This window comes from Aquarana catesbeiana, linkage group LG01, assembly GCF_042186555.1.
Source record: "Aquarana catesbeiana isolate 2022-GZ linkage group LG01, ASM4218655v1, whole genome shotgun sequence".
In the NCBI taxonomy this organism is placed as follows: domain Eukaryota; kingdom Metazoa; phylum Chordata; class Amphibia; order Anura; family Ranidae; genus Aquarana; species Aquarana catesbeiana.
Genome location: NC_133324.1, coordinates 525852915 through 525870480, shown reverse-complemented (window position 1 = coordinate 525870480; position 17566 = coordinate 525852915). Strand labels below are relative to the sequence as shown.

Sequence of the window (17566 nt, the reverse complement as noted above, 5' to 3'; positions counted from 1 at the left end):
CTTGAAAAAATGCTGGTGTCAGAATGATACTCTTTTATATGTATTAACATTGAATTTGCAAGTCTTGAGCTGAAAATTGTGTGTGATTGATGAACCAAAAACTAAAACAATGTCCCTTTTTTATAAGCAGGATGAGCTCAGCCAGGAGGAAGGTGTGGAAAGTGGCAGGCAGGAGGAGGACGGGCCCAGTGACAGCCAGGAGGTGGCCGGGCCCAGTAGGAGCCTCACACAATCGCAAGTGTCTCCCCTCCGCCTTCAAACAAAAAGGCCCAGAAAGGGGACGGTGACAGAGGAGGCATCACTGCGCCTCATGAGAGAAGCTACAAATTTCCTCAAGAGCCCCCCCGAAGCTGAAGAGGCCTATGGCTCCTATATAGCCAGCAGGTTGCTCGAAATGGAGAAGGGCCAACGCCTCCTGTGTGAAAAACTGTTTTCTGATGTCCTTCACAAGGGGCTGAGGGGCGAGTTGACTGTCAACACCCAAATAAATGAGAAAGCCCCTCCTCCTCCTCCTTCTCCTCCTGTCAAAAGTCAACCACCAGAGCCACAGCCTCCAAGGAACGCTGCAGGGCAGCGTGGAGGGAAGGCTGTAGGGAAGGGTACAGGGCAGCGTGGAGGGAAGGCTGCAGCGAAGAGAAGAACATGATGACCTGGCTTCAGTCTGGTCTGACAGAAGATGCAGGCTGGTGTAGTACCACAGCCTGGGGACATATATGTCATCTGCTGCTGCTCTTGATCTCTGGGATTCCTGGACCAGATTGTGCTCCCTATTATATGGACTCCTCAAGATCCCAATTTTCTTTTCCACAGACTTGATGTGTGCCCTGGGGCCAAAAGGCTTCACAAATTCCAAAAGTTTCTCCAGCGTTGACTTCATCTTCATATTTTGTTAACCAGAATAAATGGATATTTTATTTTCAGAAAATACTTGCCTATGTGTTTTTATTAAAATACATTTTTAAAAGACAATGTCAAATTAACAAGGGACAACCTCTAATGTTCTTGTGGTAACTTTACACCAAAAAAAAATAAATTATATATATATATATATGGAGATGACTATAAAATCATTTTGTAACAATCCTAAAAAAAGATCTTGATAAAATAAAAAATAATAAAAGATGACTCCAAAAAACCAATGTGTAAACATTAGTATGGAGATGAGGCTTTTAAAAAATACAATATCATTCATGAGATCAAAGAGAAATAATCCAGAAATCAGTTTGTGAGAACTCTGTGTGAATATGAGCAGCAAAACAACTTCGTTCTTCTAGCATTATAAATAAGACAATTAATGCGCTGCATTCAACGAATTCAACAGAATTTGCAGCGTGAGGAATGTGCTAGCTACAATACGAACACTAGTTTTACCAGACCGATCGCTTCCGTGTCGTACTTGCTTCTGAGCATGCGTCGTTTTTTTGTCCGTCGGACTAGAATACAGACGAGCGGATTTCTCGATAGGAACAGGGTCCGAAGGAGTTACGGCGGAAAGATTTGAAGCATGTTCCAAATCTAAAGTCCGTCAGACTTTCGACAGAAAAAGTCAGCTGAAGGTCCGATGAAGCCCACACATGGTCGGATTGTCTGCCGGATTCGGTCCGTTGGACCAGTCCGGTCAAAAAGTCCACCCGTGTGTACGCGGCTTTAGGGCCACTTTACCTCTCCTGGTATTTTTCTAACATTTACTAAAATGAAAATACCACTTGCCACAGAACTGCACTGAGGAGGCTTCCCTGCAGGGCACAGCTACTTCTTAAAGCTTTGAATGTTGTGCCTGGTGCAATGTGTGGCCTGAAGTAGGTTTAGTTAGAATTTGACTGGAATTTCACTTTAGGTGCATTAGGCTAAAACAGCCAATGGTTCAAATGTTTTCCAATACTAAAAAAGGTCCATGTTCACTCAAGATAGTCCCAAGGGCTCCTAGAATTTAATGAAATGATAACCACCTACCTGTAAACGATCTAGGATTATATTTACCAAGCAGTATATGCATACTATATACTTCAATGTGATAGACCATCAACAGCTTGACAAGCTGTACAGGTTCTCTGTTAATGTGAACAGAGATTAACACATGCATGAGCTGACAGACAGGACAGTCAGGACTTAATAGTTTTAATTGTTTTTGCAATGATTAATTGCAAAAATTCTGGGGGAGAGGTCCGTGGGAAAGATACATTCAAAATAAATATATATAAATCCTGTATAATAATAATAATATTCTTGAACCCCTGAACCACCCTCCCACCGTAAACTAATGTCTTTCTGACAAATGCCCCATTCCAAGAGGGTGTTAATTTGGGTACTGCATTTTAAACTGCAGCAACCTCTAGAGATCACTCTGATCTCTATGGAGAAGTTACAGACTGTGGCTACTGATCAAATTCAAATCCTGTGCGTTGATTCTTTCACTGCTAACAATGTAGCTGAGTTACAGTGAGGCAGTGGAAGGAGGAAATTAAAGCCACCACCTGGTTACTTCTACATGTATGGAGGTGTGTGTGTTGTCTCAAGATCTCTGGGTCTTCCGTGCACAGAAAAGAAACAACTGTTCCCATTCATCCCATGCTGAGATTGCGCTTGGAAGACCCCAGCACTGAGCGCACCTTGATTCAAAGCTGTCAAAAGCCTGCCACAAATGCCCAGTGTACAAGCAGATTTGGGATCTATGTTCCTGGTCTGCCTGGACTAGTGGCAGGAGACATTTTTGGGGACTAATAGACACCTAATGTCTTTATAAAGAGTATCTGACACTACTTTTTCATCACCCTTGTGATAGTAGTAAATCAAATTAAAATGGAAAAAAATAGTAATATAAAAATGAAAGCCCACCCCAAACACACACACACACATCTTTGGCATTTCACAAGTGCATATTTGCCTAGAAATATAGATTTTGTTTTTTGTTTTTGTTAAGTTAACACAATCTTACCTTTTTTTAATTTAAGTCATTCATAATAGCCCTGCTGTACATTATTGTTTTTGTAACCATACAGTACTGATGTATGTATTGATACCTACACATATTTGGTGTTCCTGTAAATTGGATACATAGGAGAAAATTATTTAGTGAAATAATAATAATAATATTAATTATACAAACGATGCTATGCATGAAATGATCTAAAACTAGATTTGTTCACATTTTTGTCAGTTTCTATGCTTATTATAAAAACAAAACAAAATCAAGATTTTTTTAAAGCGGGATTCCGGCCGGGAAAAAAAAATTAATAGTCAGCAGCTACAAACACTGTAGCTGCTGACTTTAAATAAGCACACTTAACTGTCCTGGGTGCCCACGATGTCGGCCGCCCGAGGCCGACCCGTCCCTTGGCTCTCGGGTCCTGGCACCGCCATCCTAACTAAGGGAAACAGGCAGTGGAGCCTTACGGCTTCATTGCCTGTTTCCTACTGCGCATGCACGAGTCGCGCAGCGCTATGTGAATGGGACGCGATGTGTTGTGGGACACACACAGTTCCCATAACACACTGCGCCCCATTCCCCAGAAGACAACGCGGGGAGGAGAAGACTGAAGATCACCGCGGCGTAGGAAAAGGCAGATTAGGAAGACTGCCTAGCAACAGCCATTTCACGTAAAGTAAAGTTTTTTTTTTTCCTCCATTTTTTTAGGTATTTTTTTATGCTATTTTTTTTTTCAGGGTGGACATCCACTTTAAAACAAATTACCAAATATAGGGCCCATTTGTGTTAAAAAAAAAAGGACATGAAAAACATTTTGACGTGCAAAGAACTTAAAAAGTAAAACCAGTACAAACCAAAGCGTCAAAAAGTCACAAAGGTTTTAATTACCCAAAGACTGAAATGCATTAAGGATTAACCTGACTACAGAAAATATACACCGTCATATAAATTTATGTCTGTAATGAGAAAAGGAAAAACACATTATAGTTGGATAAGGGTATAGTGTGGGTATTAGACAATAGTCATATATTAGAAACTTAAACGCCCACCAGAATATCTTTCAGTCATCTGACAGGCACATAAGCATGCATACTTGAATTCCATGGAAATGTGAACCAGCTCTTATCTCTGGTGTAACATTCTCAATGGAAAACAAAAGGTTGTTTGAATGAAAATGTACCCATACTAGTTTTTATCCTTTACCTCAATAAGTCTGTCATCAGGGCTTTAACAGATCCAGTTAATGATCTGCTAATATCTTTGGAATAACTATGATAAATAATGCAGTTAAATTTTCCTGGTGCATGTGTTTAAACTACAGTTTTTCCCCAGCAGTGAATGTTTTATTAAAGTAATTTTCAGTGCTTTATAAGTATGCCCTTTGGTGTCTGTGGGCTCCTTTGTTTCAGCACAACTTCATACGGTGTAGGAAAATTCTTCATATGGGTAAGTGACATTTGTAGAGAAACACTTTAAATTCTCTACATTTTAGAACTTCCTGGATAACAGTTTCCAAGATACAAAGACCCAGAAGTGTATAATAACATAAAAAGAGAGTCTCCTATTCTGTTATTTTTGGTTCCACAGCACACACAACTGTACCAAATGCAGCAAAAAATTAGGTCTTCATAGTAACGTATTTGTAACAAGAGACATTTATTTGTGCTAGTTTAGACAATCTAAAGAAATACAGTACATAATTTAAATACAATATCCTTATTTTAGGCATGTACCTGTGCTATGCTTCATTATGTCTGTAGAGCAAGAGTTAAATACACATAATGATTGTAGATTAGAAAACAATGGAATTTTTTTGAACAAGAGACAAGATTCAATGATTGTAGGCATGCTGTCCTGTTTCTCATTTGATTATTTTTGATACTTTGATCTAGTCAATGAAAATGCACAGTCCAATCCACATCCACATAATATTGCACAATAAGAATTGCCAGATGCAATAATCAACAGAATGTGGCAGCTGCCCTCTAAAAAGCAACATATTGTTTCTTTGATTTTCTTTATTCATCTAAATTAAACAATGTCAGTGAAAAAAAAATCCAACAAAAATAAATTTACACTCACTATCACAGCCATTAGAAGCTAGTGCATCCATAGACATATAAAATGGTGTTTATTTATTTGAAGGTTAGTTTAAAAACATATTTCAAATAAAATCAGATTAGAAACCAGATTAAAGAGCCCCTAGGCTACATTTTACAGCCTTAAAAAAAGTATGGTGTGATTCTGAAAGCATCAGAAATCTATTGTCTTTTTACATCTTTCTAATTAAGGATTTCAGCTAAAATCAACAGATTGCTGTATGTAATTTCAATGCTGTAACTAATTTGTAGTATATCTGTTTTACTTAGACACCAGGCCACCTTAGGTGTGCTTGCTATTTGCTTAACAGGGTTTAATGCATGCAAGTCAGTGTTCTCCTGTTTGCCCCATTAATAAATTCATTACAAGGAAGTTAGTCTCCCACTGTGAGCAAACGTTCCTCATTCAGCCATGCACAATAGAATAATTTCACATTCAGTCAAGAAAAATGATAAACAAATCAATCCTCTCCAGGTGTTTAAATCTTGTTGCTTGTTCTTCCTATACAAGATTCCCTGATTTTCCTTTAAAATAAGGAAAGCACACAGGATAACAGCTTCCAATTTCACATAAACTGTGTACTGTAGGATAATTGCTAACAGAGCATTGCTGGTCTTGCTTCACACCTTGTTAGCACTGCAATTAGCTTTCTTTACATTTACTGATTGCTGTTTTGCATATTTGACTTAATTCTATCTTGTTTTAAAGCTTATAGGCAGCTGTCTTGTAGAATTGTTATAAATTGTGTCAGTAGACCTACAGGCAATCATTTCAACACAGGTTTCCGGACAAAGCTGAACCTGAAGAGTTGGTACATGCAACAATGTTGGATTTGGTCTTCATAGTTATTTTTGTGCATGGATGTGCTTCACGGCCAACTGAAAACTTAGGGGACATTGCTATCACAGCAGAGGATCCAACCCAAATAAGATATGAAGCTCTCAGAAGACTGTTAAAAGTTTTTGGAATTGATGACCCCCCACATTCTATACATCATATTAAGCAACCCCCTCAGTATATGATTGATCTTTATAACACCATTGCTGATGCAGATGGTGTTACCAAGGATCCCAATCTTCTAGAAGGAAACACCGTTAGAAGTTTCTTTGACAAGGGTAAGACTTGTTTTTTTTTTGTATCTGCTGATTTATTTTCTTTACTTCTTTGCTTTTTTTTCAAAAATATAATTTAATATAGTTTTAAGTAAATGTAAATCATTGCTATGCTTTTGTTTAATGTCTTATTTTTAAAAACAAATTTTATGAATAAACACAAAGTTATAACTCAGTTAAACTCATAAACTGCAAAATAGAATGTAGTTATAAAATCAAAATCTCTAATCTCAGTTCACAGTGACCAGCTGTATTTTCTGTTCAACCTTTCGACCGTGACTAAAAATGAGAAAATTCTAACAGCTGAACTGCATCTCTTCAAACTGAAACCGAGGCCTACCGATTACTTTCATTTCAAAAGGCATCACTTCTGCCAGGTGAGGCTCAGCAATGGCGTAAAATAAAAGTTGAAGCATTTTTTCTTCTATTTTGGGATGCATTGATTAGAACCTCTATTGGGCCTTTTTGCTGTCAGTTTTTCTATTGAAATAATTTCTTTTTACTACCTGTTTGTTTTGATAGCACAACAATTGAGTTGAAATTTCACCATTAAGAACAGAGACAGCCACAAATGTTTGTTTCAGCATTTTTTGCTGATGTGTGTCCCCATTGAGATGACTTATGAGTAAACAGAAAATGGGAAAACACCTTCTTAAAACACAGACTGCTGCTGTCTTCAGGTTATACCGGTAATTCTTCCTTTCTATCCAAAACCAAAAGTAAAGTTTTGGTTTGAGTTTCACAAAGTGTTTGAAATTATTAAGCCACAATAATAACATCCAGACTTTAACTACCAAACCCTTAGTTTTTCCAAGCAAAAATAAGGCTAATATGACACAATCAGTTAGAAATTAAAACATATTTATGCTTTAATTTCTAACTAAACATGTCATATTACCCTTTCTTTTTGCTTGGAAAAAAATTTGAGGTTGGTAGCCAAAGTCTGGTTTCTATTATTGTGGCTTATTGATGTGTATATACTGACGATTGCCCCCAGTGGTTATAGTTATTTTTTCATCTCTCTCTTTTGCTTTTATACTGGGCATAGATGAGTAGGTTTTTTTCGTTCAGCCAGCAGGCTGAATAAAAAAAAAAAAAAAATGTAAGACATTCTTCCTTTCACACAAATGAGGTGGATGGGCAAACCTTCCCCGCTGGGACAGGATTTCTGGATATTCTGACGAGGCGCTGTCAGAATAAACTGACCAGCGGGTGCAGCTAACTGGCTTCAGAAGCTGATTGACAAAAAATTTCCAAGGTGTTCATTTGACAGATCAAAATTCGGCCTGTTCCTGCTGAACCGCCAAATTTCAATCTATCTATGGCCACCTTTAGTCATTGTTATGCTAACTCTAAGTTCCTTGTTTGTTTAAACAGAGTTTAACTAGTGTACTTTTACTCCATAGATAAGTGTGCATCTTGTTTTGGATAAAAATAAAATGCACTTGCCTCAAGGAAGAAAACTGCTGTCATCAAAACTTGTTCCAATCTATTCTCCTGGATGGGAAGTTTTTTCCATTACGCAAGCTGTGAGTCTTACATGTGTTATACAATAATGCATTAAATGAATGTGTTCATTTTCACAGTGTACAACTTTTAGCACATGACAGGAGTTTTATTTCTGTTGTATTTTTTGTAACAATTACAGCCTTTTCTTTGTTACAATCAGGCCATTGTTTAAAATGTAGTTCTGCAAACAGGTCCAAACTAAGTTTTATATTAATAGTGACATAAAAAAAATTGTTGCTATTTTTACCTAACAGGTTCGCATTTGGAATGATGATAGCAACAATCAGGGCATTCTTGTAACAGTGAGAAATCTTGGAGGAGGACCAACTGATGTTAATAGTATCCACTTTGCTTCAGGAAAAGACCACCATGAAAGTAAACAGCCCATGCTTGTTCTTTTCACTGATGATGAAACAAGAGGAGCTGTGTCATTTAGCAACCAGCCAGGTAAAGATATTACAATGATTCTGTTGCTGTATTAGTTAATCTGCTTAAGCCTTGTCTAATATTATTATTATTATTATTATACGAGATTTATATAGCGCCAACAGTTTACGCAGCGCTTTACAATGTATAAAGGGGACAACACAATTACAGTACAGTTCAATACAAAAGTTACAGGAGGGCCCTGCTCGTAGAGCTTACATTCTAAAGGGAGGGGGTGGTGGTACAAAAGGTAATAGCTGCAAAGAATGATTTGATGGGGGTGGCTCTGGGACAGTTATGTGGGTGTGGGATAGGCTTCCCTGAATAAATGAGTTTTCAGGGATCTCCTAAAGGTGGACAGGGTAGGGGCTGATAGGACATACTGGGGCAGGGAATTCCAGAGGATGGGAGAGGCTCTGGAGAAGTCCTGAAGGCAAGCATGGGAGGAGGTAACAAGGGAGCTAGAGAGCAGGAGGTCCTGGGAGGAGCAGAGGGGGTGATTTGGGCGATATCTGCAGATGAGGTTGGTGATGTAGATGGGGGTGATGTTGTGAATGGCCTTGTATGCTATGGTTAGCATTTTGAATTTTATACGGTGGGGTAGGGGAAGCCAGTGAAGGGCTTGGCAGAGAGGGGCAGCAGTCACTAATCGATTAGTGAGGTGTATTAGTCTAGCAGCAGCATTCATAATAGACTGATGGGGGGATAGCCTGCTTAAGGGTAGGCCATTAAGGAGAGAGTTGCAGTAGTCGAGGCGGGAAATAATCAAGGAGTGAATAAGTTGCTTTGTGGTGTCATTAGTCAGGAAGGGTCGAATTCTGGAGATGTTGCGGAGGTTAAAGCGGCAGGATTTAGCCAGTAATTGGATATGGGGGCTGAAGGAGAGGTCAGAGTCAAGGATTACACCCAGCACCCTGGCATGTGTGGAGGGACCAATGGTTGTGTTGTTGATATTAATTGTGAAGTCACAGGAGGGGGACCGTGAAGGAGGAAATATAACAAGCTCAGTTTTAGAAAGATTAAGTTTGAGGAAGTGGTGTGACATCTATACCGATAAGTCATTCAGCAAGTTTGAGATCCGTGAGGAGATAGTGGGGGTGAGTTGAGGAGTGGAGAGATAGATCTGTGTGTCATCGGCATAGAGGTGGTATTGGAAGCCATTGGAGGTTATCAACTGGCCCAGGGAAGAGGTATAGAGTGAGAAAAGGAAAGGCCCAAGGACAGAGCCTTGGGGTACCCCAACAGAAAGAGGAAGGGGAGTGGAGGAGATGGAGTTGTAAGTGACACTGAAAGTGCGCTGAGATAGGTAGGAGGAGAGCCAGGATAATGCAGAATCACGGAGGCCAAGGGAGTGTAATTTGCTGAGGAGCAGCAGGTGGTCAACTGTGTCAAAGGCAGCAGAGAGGTCTAAAAGTATGAGTATGGAGTAGTGGCCATTGTTTTTGGCAGTTATTAGGTCATTGGTGAGTTTTAGTAGGGCAGTTTCAGTTTACTTTAATAAGCTTTTTACTGTATTTGTATTGTTGTTGTATTGTCTCCCTTTATGTTGTAAAGCACTGTACAAACTGTTGGCACTATATAAATCCTGTATAGTAAAAATACTTTTAATATACTTTATATAAGAAATATCTAGAAGTTTATATGTTAAATATATGATAAATCACTTATTTTTATTACATTGAAATTAAAATACAGTAAAAGCATTTAAAGCAGAGCTCCGCCCACCGCTTCAAAAATTAAAAGTCAGCAGCTACACATACTGCAGCTGCTGGCTTTTACTAATAGGACACTTACCTGTCCTGGAGTCCAGCGATGTCAGCACCGCAGCTGATGTTTCCATCAGCTGTCGGGTGCATGCCCCTGCCATTGCGGGTAAGGGAACCCAGCAGTGTAGCCTTACGGCCTCCCGCCGGGAACCCTACTGTGCATACGCAAGGCTCCGCTCCTCTCTCCTACTGGCCCGATGACAGGGGAGGAAGAAGGAGCCGAGTGGTCAGCTTAACTGTATCATCAATATCCGTGGCTGTGGCTCCCGGAAGTGGGAACAGGATACCTGTCAAAGACCCTCCCCCCCGAAAGGTGGCAATTGTGGTACCGGAAGGGGGGGGGGAGGGAGCAAATGAACGGAAGTTCCACTTTCGGGTGTTTGGTCTACAGGCTGAGGAGGGGTCAGGTGCATTTAAGACCACTGATCTTGCCATAAAGAGTACCTGTCACTGACTAAGCTATCACAAGGGATGTTATTTATCCCTTGTGATAGCAATAAAGTTTAATAAAAAATATGAAAAAAAATGTTTGAATAAAATAAATAACATTTAAAAAAAATTTAAAGCACCCCTCATGCACAAATTCAAATGCACATGTAGGTCCCACACGCATCTATAAACATTGATTGCACCACACGTGTGAGGTAGCACCACAAACGTCAGTGAGAGTCAGATTCTAGCACAAGAGCTCATGTTTTAACTGGTAACTTGTAAAGGTTTTTAAATCATTGCCCATGGAGATTTTTAGGTATTGTAGTTTGTCGCAATATCATGGGTGCAACATTATCTACTATATTTTACCAGTTGGGTATTATATTGTGTTTGTGTGCACTCAAATCCATTTAAGTGTATTTTTTCCTTAAAATTTGCATTTGATAAATAGCTGCACAAATAGGTTTTACATAACTTAATAAAAGCTGACCATTGTCAAGCATCCCTGCCAGTGTTAAATGGTTTGTTTCAACCCTCTAACTGTTACTTTGTCTGGACAGCCTGTTAAAGGAAGTTGAAAAATAACAGACTTACTAGCCATATCACCAGATGAAAAGAAAGGATAAAAAGCTTTAAAAAAGAAAACTGCAGCCACCACATTTAAGAATATATTACATTTTTGCTTTTGTGTTTAATGTCACTTTAATAGTGCCATTTGTGAAGTAATTTAAATTGGTGTGCTTTTGTCAACAATATTTTTAAATCCTCTTATATCTAGATAACAACCAATTGTCAATACCCAACGAACCTTATATCTCAGCTTCAAATAGAACCAGGATGGCTAGATCTCTACAGGAAGATGGGCACATGCCCTGCCAGAGACATCCTCTCTATGTAGATTTTGAAGAGATTGGGTGGTCAGGATGGATCATCTCTCCAAGAGGATACAACGCTTATCATTGTAAGGGATTATGTGCATTCCCACTGGGAGAAAACATGCGACCCACCAACCATGCAACAGTGCAATCTATAATTAATGCACTAAAACTAACACAAGGTGTCAACAGTCCATGCTGTGTTCCTGACAAACTTTTCTCTATAAACTTGCTTTACTTTGATGATGATGAAAATGTTGTTTTAAAACAGTATGATGATATGGTGGCTGGTAGCTGTGGATGTCACTGAAGAGGGGAATATATGAAAACAACAGTACATTACAAGTAACAAATGAGCAAATCATTGTTCATACTGGGGCCCTTACAGAACTGGGCAGATTCACAGATATTCTCAAATCTTTTCTGATCAGCCTAGTGAACTAATGTGCTCATGCTAATAATTATATGTTTTACCTTTTAAATGGGTGAAGAAGAAAGACTGTTACCTCTTGAATGCACACTGCAAAGGGGCTATTTACCCCATGATATCAAGTGATTCATTTTACATGTGTGTATGTTGCATTTTCACCCTCTGACTTCCAGCTAGAGTAAACTGGTGAGATTTAGGTTTCTGGAGATTTTCTGCATTGTCAGTCAAAATAACATTATTTATGCAGTAGGACATTAGCTTAATTTTGGGTAAAAACACTGCAGTAATAAACACTAAATCTCAATAACTTGCTTACTCTCCGTCTGTAGGTCAAAGAATAAACATATATATGTGGAAAGTGTAGCCAGTGAGGAGTCATATTTCCATTCCAAGAGGTTCATAATAATTAATATACAAAAGTGATAGTCGGATATCCAAGCCAGCTGAATAGACAGTATCAGTTAATGGGGGCAATGTTGCAGAGGAAATTTTCATATGTGTACTCACCTCTACTCATTAGTAAACTTTCCAAAGATAGTGAAAAGTTCAGAAATGCTTATACAGTTTCAAAAATCAGGAAGTATTTTAAAATTCTTGTGCGTTATTTTAACAGATCTGCAAGGAGAAGCTAATTACATTGTTGAGATTACATTATTATGATAGACTGATAGCTGCAGAAACCAATATCTATCTATCTAGAGGTGCATCTTGCACCCTTACCAGCCTACCTCTTTGTCAGAGCATAGTTCTCCCTTTAAGACACACTCTGGATAACCATAGGTCCCTATCCTTGATTACTGGTCCAAGGTAATAGCAGGTCACCAAATCAAAGGGCCAGAAAGTGTACTTATATGGATAATGCAACACATAGCCTTCTGATTGCACCTTATTGTGATGACACATATACCCTTATTTGGACCTACCAAGGGGGATTGGACAGTAAAGTCAGTTTTGTTTGGATGAAGTGAATTGGAAAGGCATCCCACGGTCCTCATTACAAGTTTGTGAAAGGTTTGGTATGCCAGGCAGCTAATCCACAGCTAATCCAATAATCTCAATTCATCCTAATTTACTATTCAGGCAAAGTACATCTTACTTACTTTACAACTATTAAAAAAAACTGAGTTATCCAACTAATTTTAATGTATAATATTGATGTCATATTTTATGTTTTTTATAATTTAAGACTGGAGTATAATGTATATTTTGTAAAGTTAATGAGTATAATGTATTCATTTATTTTTTTTAATTGCCACTGTGTGGCCACAATTATGCTACAGTATGCTTATGTATAATATGTACATAGAAAAAGTTTATTTAACAATAAATATATATCTTGGTCTATTTCATGAATCAGTTGAATGTGCATTAGGTTTTATGATGCCATGCAATTTTTGTATTTTTTTCCCTCCTTATCCATCCACCTTTGTTTATACTTATGTAGCCATAGCCCCTTCCCCTCTCTATACCCCTATTGAGTTCCAGTTCCGAAGCATTTTTTTATTTTATAGATGTTTTAATTTGGTAACAGATATGAATACATATGTTTTTATTTCCACATTTTATTTAGGATAAAAGAGTGAAAAATTAGAACAAATGCATTTTTACTGTTAATTTTCCTTATATATCATTTAATTTATTTGCACAGCCAAAACAATTATCCTAAACTATTATCAACAAAGTTTTTTGATTAAAAGGCTATTACATGAGTATGATTTTTATGTAACATGGCAGAATGGTAAAGCTCAAAGTGAAAGTTTAATGGGTAACTGGGAGCATTGGGTACTGAGGACTGAATAACTGGGAGCATTGGGTACTGTGGACTGAGTAACTGGGAGTTTTGCGTACTGTGGACTGAGTAGCTGGGAGCATTGGTTACTGAGGACTGAGCAGCTGGGAGCATTGGGTAAGGAGGACTGAATAGCAGGGAACATTGTGTACTAAGGACTGAGTAACAGGGAGCATTGTGAATACTGAGGACTGAGTAACTGGGTATTATGTGTACTAAGGGGCTGTGAGTAACTGGAAACATTTTGAATACTGAGCACTTGTGAGAGCTGTTAGCACTGAGGTCTGAGAGTAGGGCCGTGAGATTAGCCAGCAAGGGGCTGGGGAGATTGGTTGTGAGATTGGCCAACAAGCAGGAGCAAGGGGAATAAGTTCAGGGAGCCAGGGGCCATGTGATCAGGGAGCAGGAATGGAGGAGAGGACATCGTGGGCCATGTGTTCAGGGAACAGGAATGGAGGAGAGTGCGCCGGGAGCCGTGTCATTAGGAGCAAGAATGGAGAAGAGGACTGGCGGCCATGTGATCAGGGAGCAGGAACAGAGGAGAGGACACCGGGGGCCATCTGATCAGGAACAGGAGAAGAGGACGCTGGGGGCCATGTGATCAGGAGCAGGAGGAGAGGACTCTTGGGGCCATATGATTAGGGAGCAGAAGGAGAGGACACCAGGGGCCGTGTAACCAGGAAGCAGGAGGAGAGGACACCAGGGGCCGTGTGATCAGAGAGCAGGAAAAGAGGATGCCGGGGGCTGTGTAATCAGGGAGCAGGAGGAGAGAACACTGTGATTAGAGTCAGGACTTTCCAAACAGCTAGGGACTAGCCAGGGCTCAGAATAGAATCAGGAAGGAAAATTAGCACGAAATTGTGTAACGTATAATTCCTATTTTTCTAGAATTATCTCCATTACAATAGTGGGTACCAGGTAAAACGTGAGTAGTGCTGTGACTCAGTGCACATCATGTGCCATGTATAAAAAAGTTACACAGAATGTAATGCTACCTCAAAGTAAAACAGTGTACAATAATCCCAGTACACTCTATCACTAAAATGAGCCGAGATAGAAAATAGTGAAACAACTAAAAACAAGTAAATACAACCCTACCAGGTAGTAAGCACCGGGAATCAGTGTTGCAAATATGATATAATATTCATGAACCAAATAATAACATTCAATATAAAAAATCCATAAAAACATATAAATGTGAATTATGTAAATATAACCCTACTCGATGGTGAGCACCGAGAACCAGTGCTGCAAATCTAAAACAATGTGCATATAACCATACAGTGACAATAAATATATTTCATAAACATCTGGTAAGTGTCCCTAAATCAAATCACAAAAGTGGCCATAAATATTTAAATAGTGAAATAAAATCCAGTGATGACAAAGGTGCAATGTTACAACTTCTTGTGCAGTGTGATTATACTCCCATGTGCCATACACAATCCACCACTGTGCACTCTAGCAGCTCACCTCAAGGAAAGACCATAAAGGTCTGACAGCGCTTGATGGTAACTTAATCCTCCACAGGAAATTGCTCTGAAGTAAGATCTCCTTTCTTCCGATCAATAGGGACCATATACAATGAGAAGACAATGAGAAGAGTCACCACAGTGAAGTATTTTTACACAGCATTTTATTAAAAACGTAGTAACTGACATTAAAATTAGCAATGTTCCACATATACAATCTCCAGGGAGAGCAAAACAACTGGGCTTCCGGTTGCGGCCGCATCCGGAAGTGACATCAACCGACAGATCACTTGACTTCAGGGCTGGAGTCGCAGGATTGCTGCCGGGATTAAATGCAGTACAGTTGCTATCTAGCTAGAGATATGTTTTTTATTTGTGATATTTTATAACTTTTTTATAATATTTTAATTGTTTCTACATTTGGGGTATCCATACAATTAATATATTATTAATATTATTGAGTGTTATGACCATCTTATAACCATCTTTGCTATTATCATATGACTTTAGATGCTGTCTAACATTATATTTTATGTTGATCTTTATTTGCCCTTAATTTACTATTTTGTTATCGTTAGGATGGCCATTTAATAATAATTTTGAGTATTGTTCATCTGTCATCTATAATCGGACTATTGCCTTACATATTGCTTAGCATTATATCTGGAAGGGACTTTTTTAAAATGGCTGCTGTGACGTTACCATAGTAACATGAACCGCATATACCACATTGACTATTTGCCACCTTTTATATTCGGGCCATTGATATATGGATTGTCCAGTGTTACTCATAGAAATATCTTTTGAAAATGGCTACCGTGATGTTACTATAGCAACCATATCGTAATTATTCCTGGCAGCGATCACCCGACTCCAGCCCTGAGGAAGTCACGTGATCTGAGATGCAACGCATCGGGAGGAGCCAGATGACGTCACTTCCGGTCAGGGGCGAGACCGGAAGCCCAGTTGTTTTTCTCTCTCTAGAGATTGTATGTGGAACATTGCTAATGTGAGTTACTAGGTTTGTAGCCTCCCTGACGGTTTTCCCGAGTGTGGCTCGGGGTTAAAATTCAGGACCATTAGCGGTAACCCCGAGCCACACTCGGAATTACATCGCAGGATCCTGGTGTGGCTTTACTTACCTTGTCCCCGGGATCCTGCGATGTCCCCCGCTGTGTCTGCGGGCTCCGTCCTCCTCCGAAGCCTCTCCATGCCAGGCTCCGTTCCCTGCGAGCGGCGCGACGCACGGGGGCGGAGCCTGGCGGCAAATTAAAAAAATTGTAAAAACATAACACATACAGTACTGTAATCTTACAGATTACAGTACTGTATGAAATTATTTCACATCCCTTTTGTCCCCAGTGCTTTGTCCTATGCCCTGCATGCAGTTTTATGTTATATATACTGTTCTTTCTGCCTGGAAACTGGAGATTGTCCATAGTAACCAAAAACTGTCCCTTTACATCAAAAGTGGCTTTAGACCAGCTAGAAAACAGCGATAATAAATTAGAACACTTGCAGAATTGAGCGATAGTGAATCGTGGGGAAATGTATTTTATTATTATTTTATTTTTATTTTTTTTAATTATTTATTTTTATTTATTATATTATAATGTATGTTTTTGTGTTTCAAACTTTATCATACCCGGGATATCTACTAGACTCTTGTTTGGACAAATTAAATGTGTTATTGTTAAGAATTACAGACCTACAATATAAAACGCCAAATTTCCATGCAAAATAATTGTACCGCTTTCAGCACCTAAAATCCGAAATAATCATACCGCCAGGGAGGTTAATAAAATGCTGTGTGGAAATATTTCACTATGGTGACTCTTCTTATTGTATATGGTCACTATTCATCGGAAGAGAGGACATCTTACTTCAGAGCGATTTCCTGTGGAGGATTAAGAAGTTCTCATCAAGCTCTGTCAGACCTTTATGGTCTTTCTTTGAGGTGAGCTTCTAGTGCACAGTGGTAGATTGTGGACGGCACATGGGAGTGTAATCACATTGCACAAGAATTTGTAACATTGCTCATTTGTCATCACTGGATTGTATTTCACTATTTAAATATTTATGTACACATTTGTGATTTGATTTATGGACACTTACCTGATGTTTATGAAATGTATTCATTGATTGTCACTGTATAGTTAAAAGCACAATTTTTGAGATTTGCAGCACTGGTTCTCGGTCCTCACCACCAAGCAGGGTTATATTTACATAATTCATATTTATGTATTTTATGGATTTTGTATATTGAATGTTACTATTTGGTTCATGCACATTGTATCATATTTGCAACACCGATTCTCAGTGCTTACTACCCAGTAGGGTTGTATTTACTTGTTTTTAGTTGCTTCACTATTTTCTATCGCTGCTAATTTTAGTGATAGCGTGTACTGGGATTATTGTACACTGTTTTACTTTAAAGGTAGTCCCACATTCTATTTAACTTTATATCACTTGTGTGGGGACACATTGCAGTGTTGGCAGCTTCCTTTGATATTTTTTTATTATGATTGAATCGCTGTTGAATCATTAGTTAGTGCACAAGTGGTTTGATTCTTTTTATCCTAATGTGCTATGTCTATGTTCCTTGAGCATCCATTTGAGAGCAAATACTGCTGCGCAAAATGTGAGCAGGTTGTCTCCTTGGAAACCCAGGTCCTGAATCAACCCTGCAAAGGATCTCCAACCTGAAATCAAGTTAGGACTGTCTCCGT

The 17566-nt window shown here is 38.9% G+C and overlaps 1 protein-coding gene across 1 annotated transcript; it reads left to right on the top strand.

The window, feature by feature from the left end:
* Window positions 1-5849: 5849 nt before the first annotated feature.
* Window positions 5850-11456, top strand: LOC141104171 (bone morphogenetic protein 2-like). The gene is made up of 5 exons (XM_073594041.1): window positions 5850-6141; window positions 6373-6515; window positions 7545-7667; window positions 7902-8094; window positions 11050-11456. The coding sequence occupies exons 1-5, from the start codon at window positions 5850-5852 to the stop codon at window positions 11454-11456; spliced, it is 1158 nt and encodes a 385-aa protein (XP_073450142.1).
* Window positions 11457-17566: the final 6110 nt, after the last annotated feature.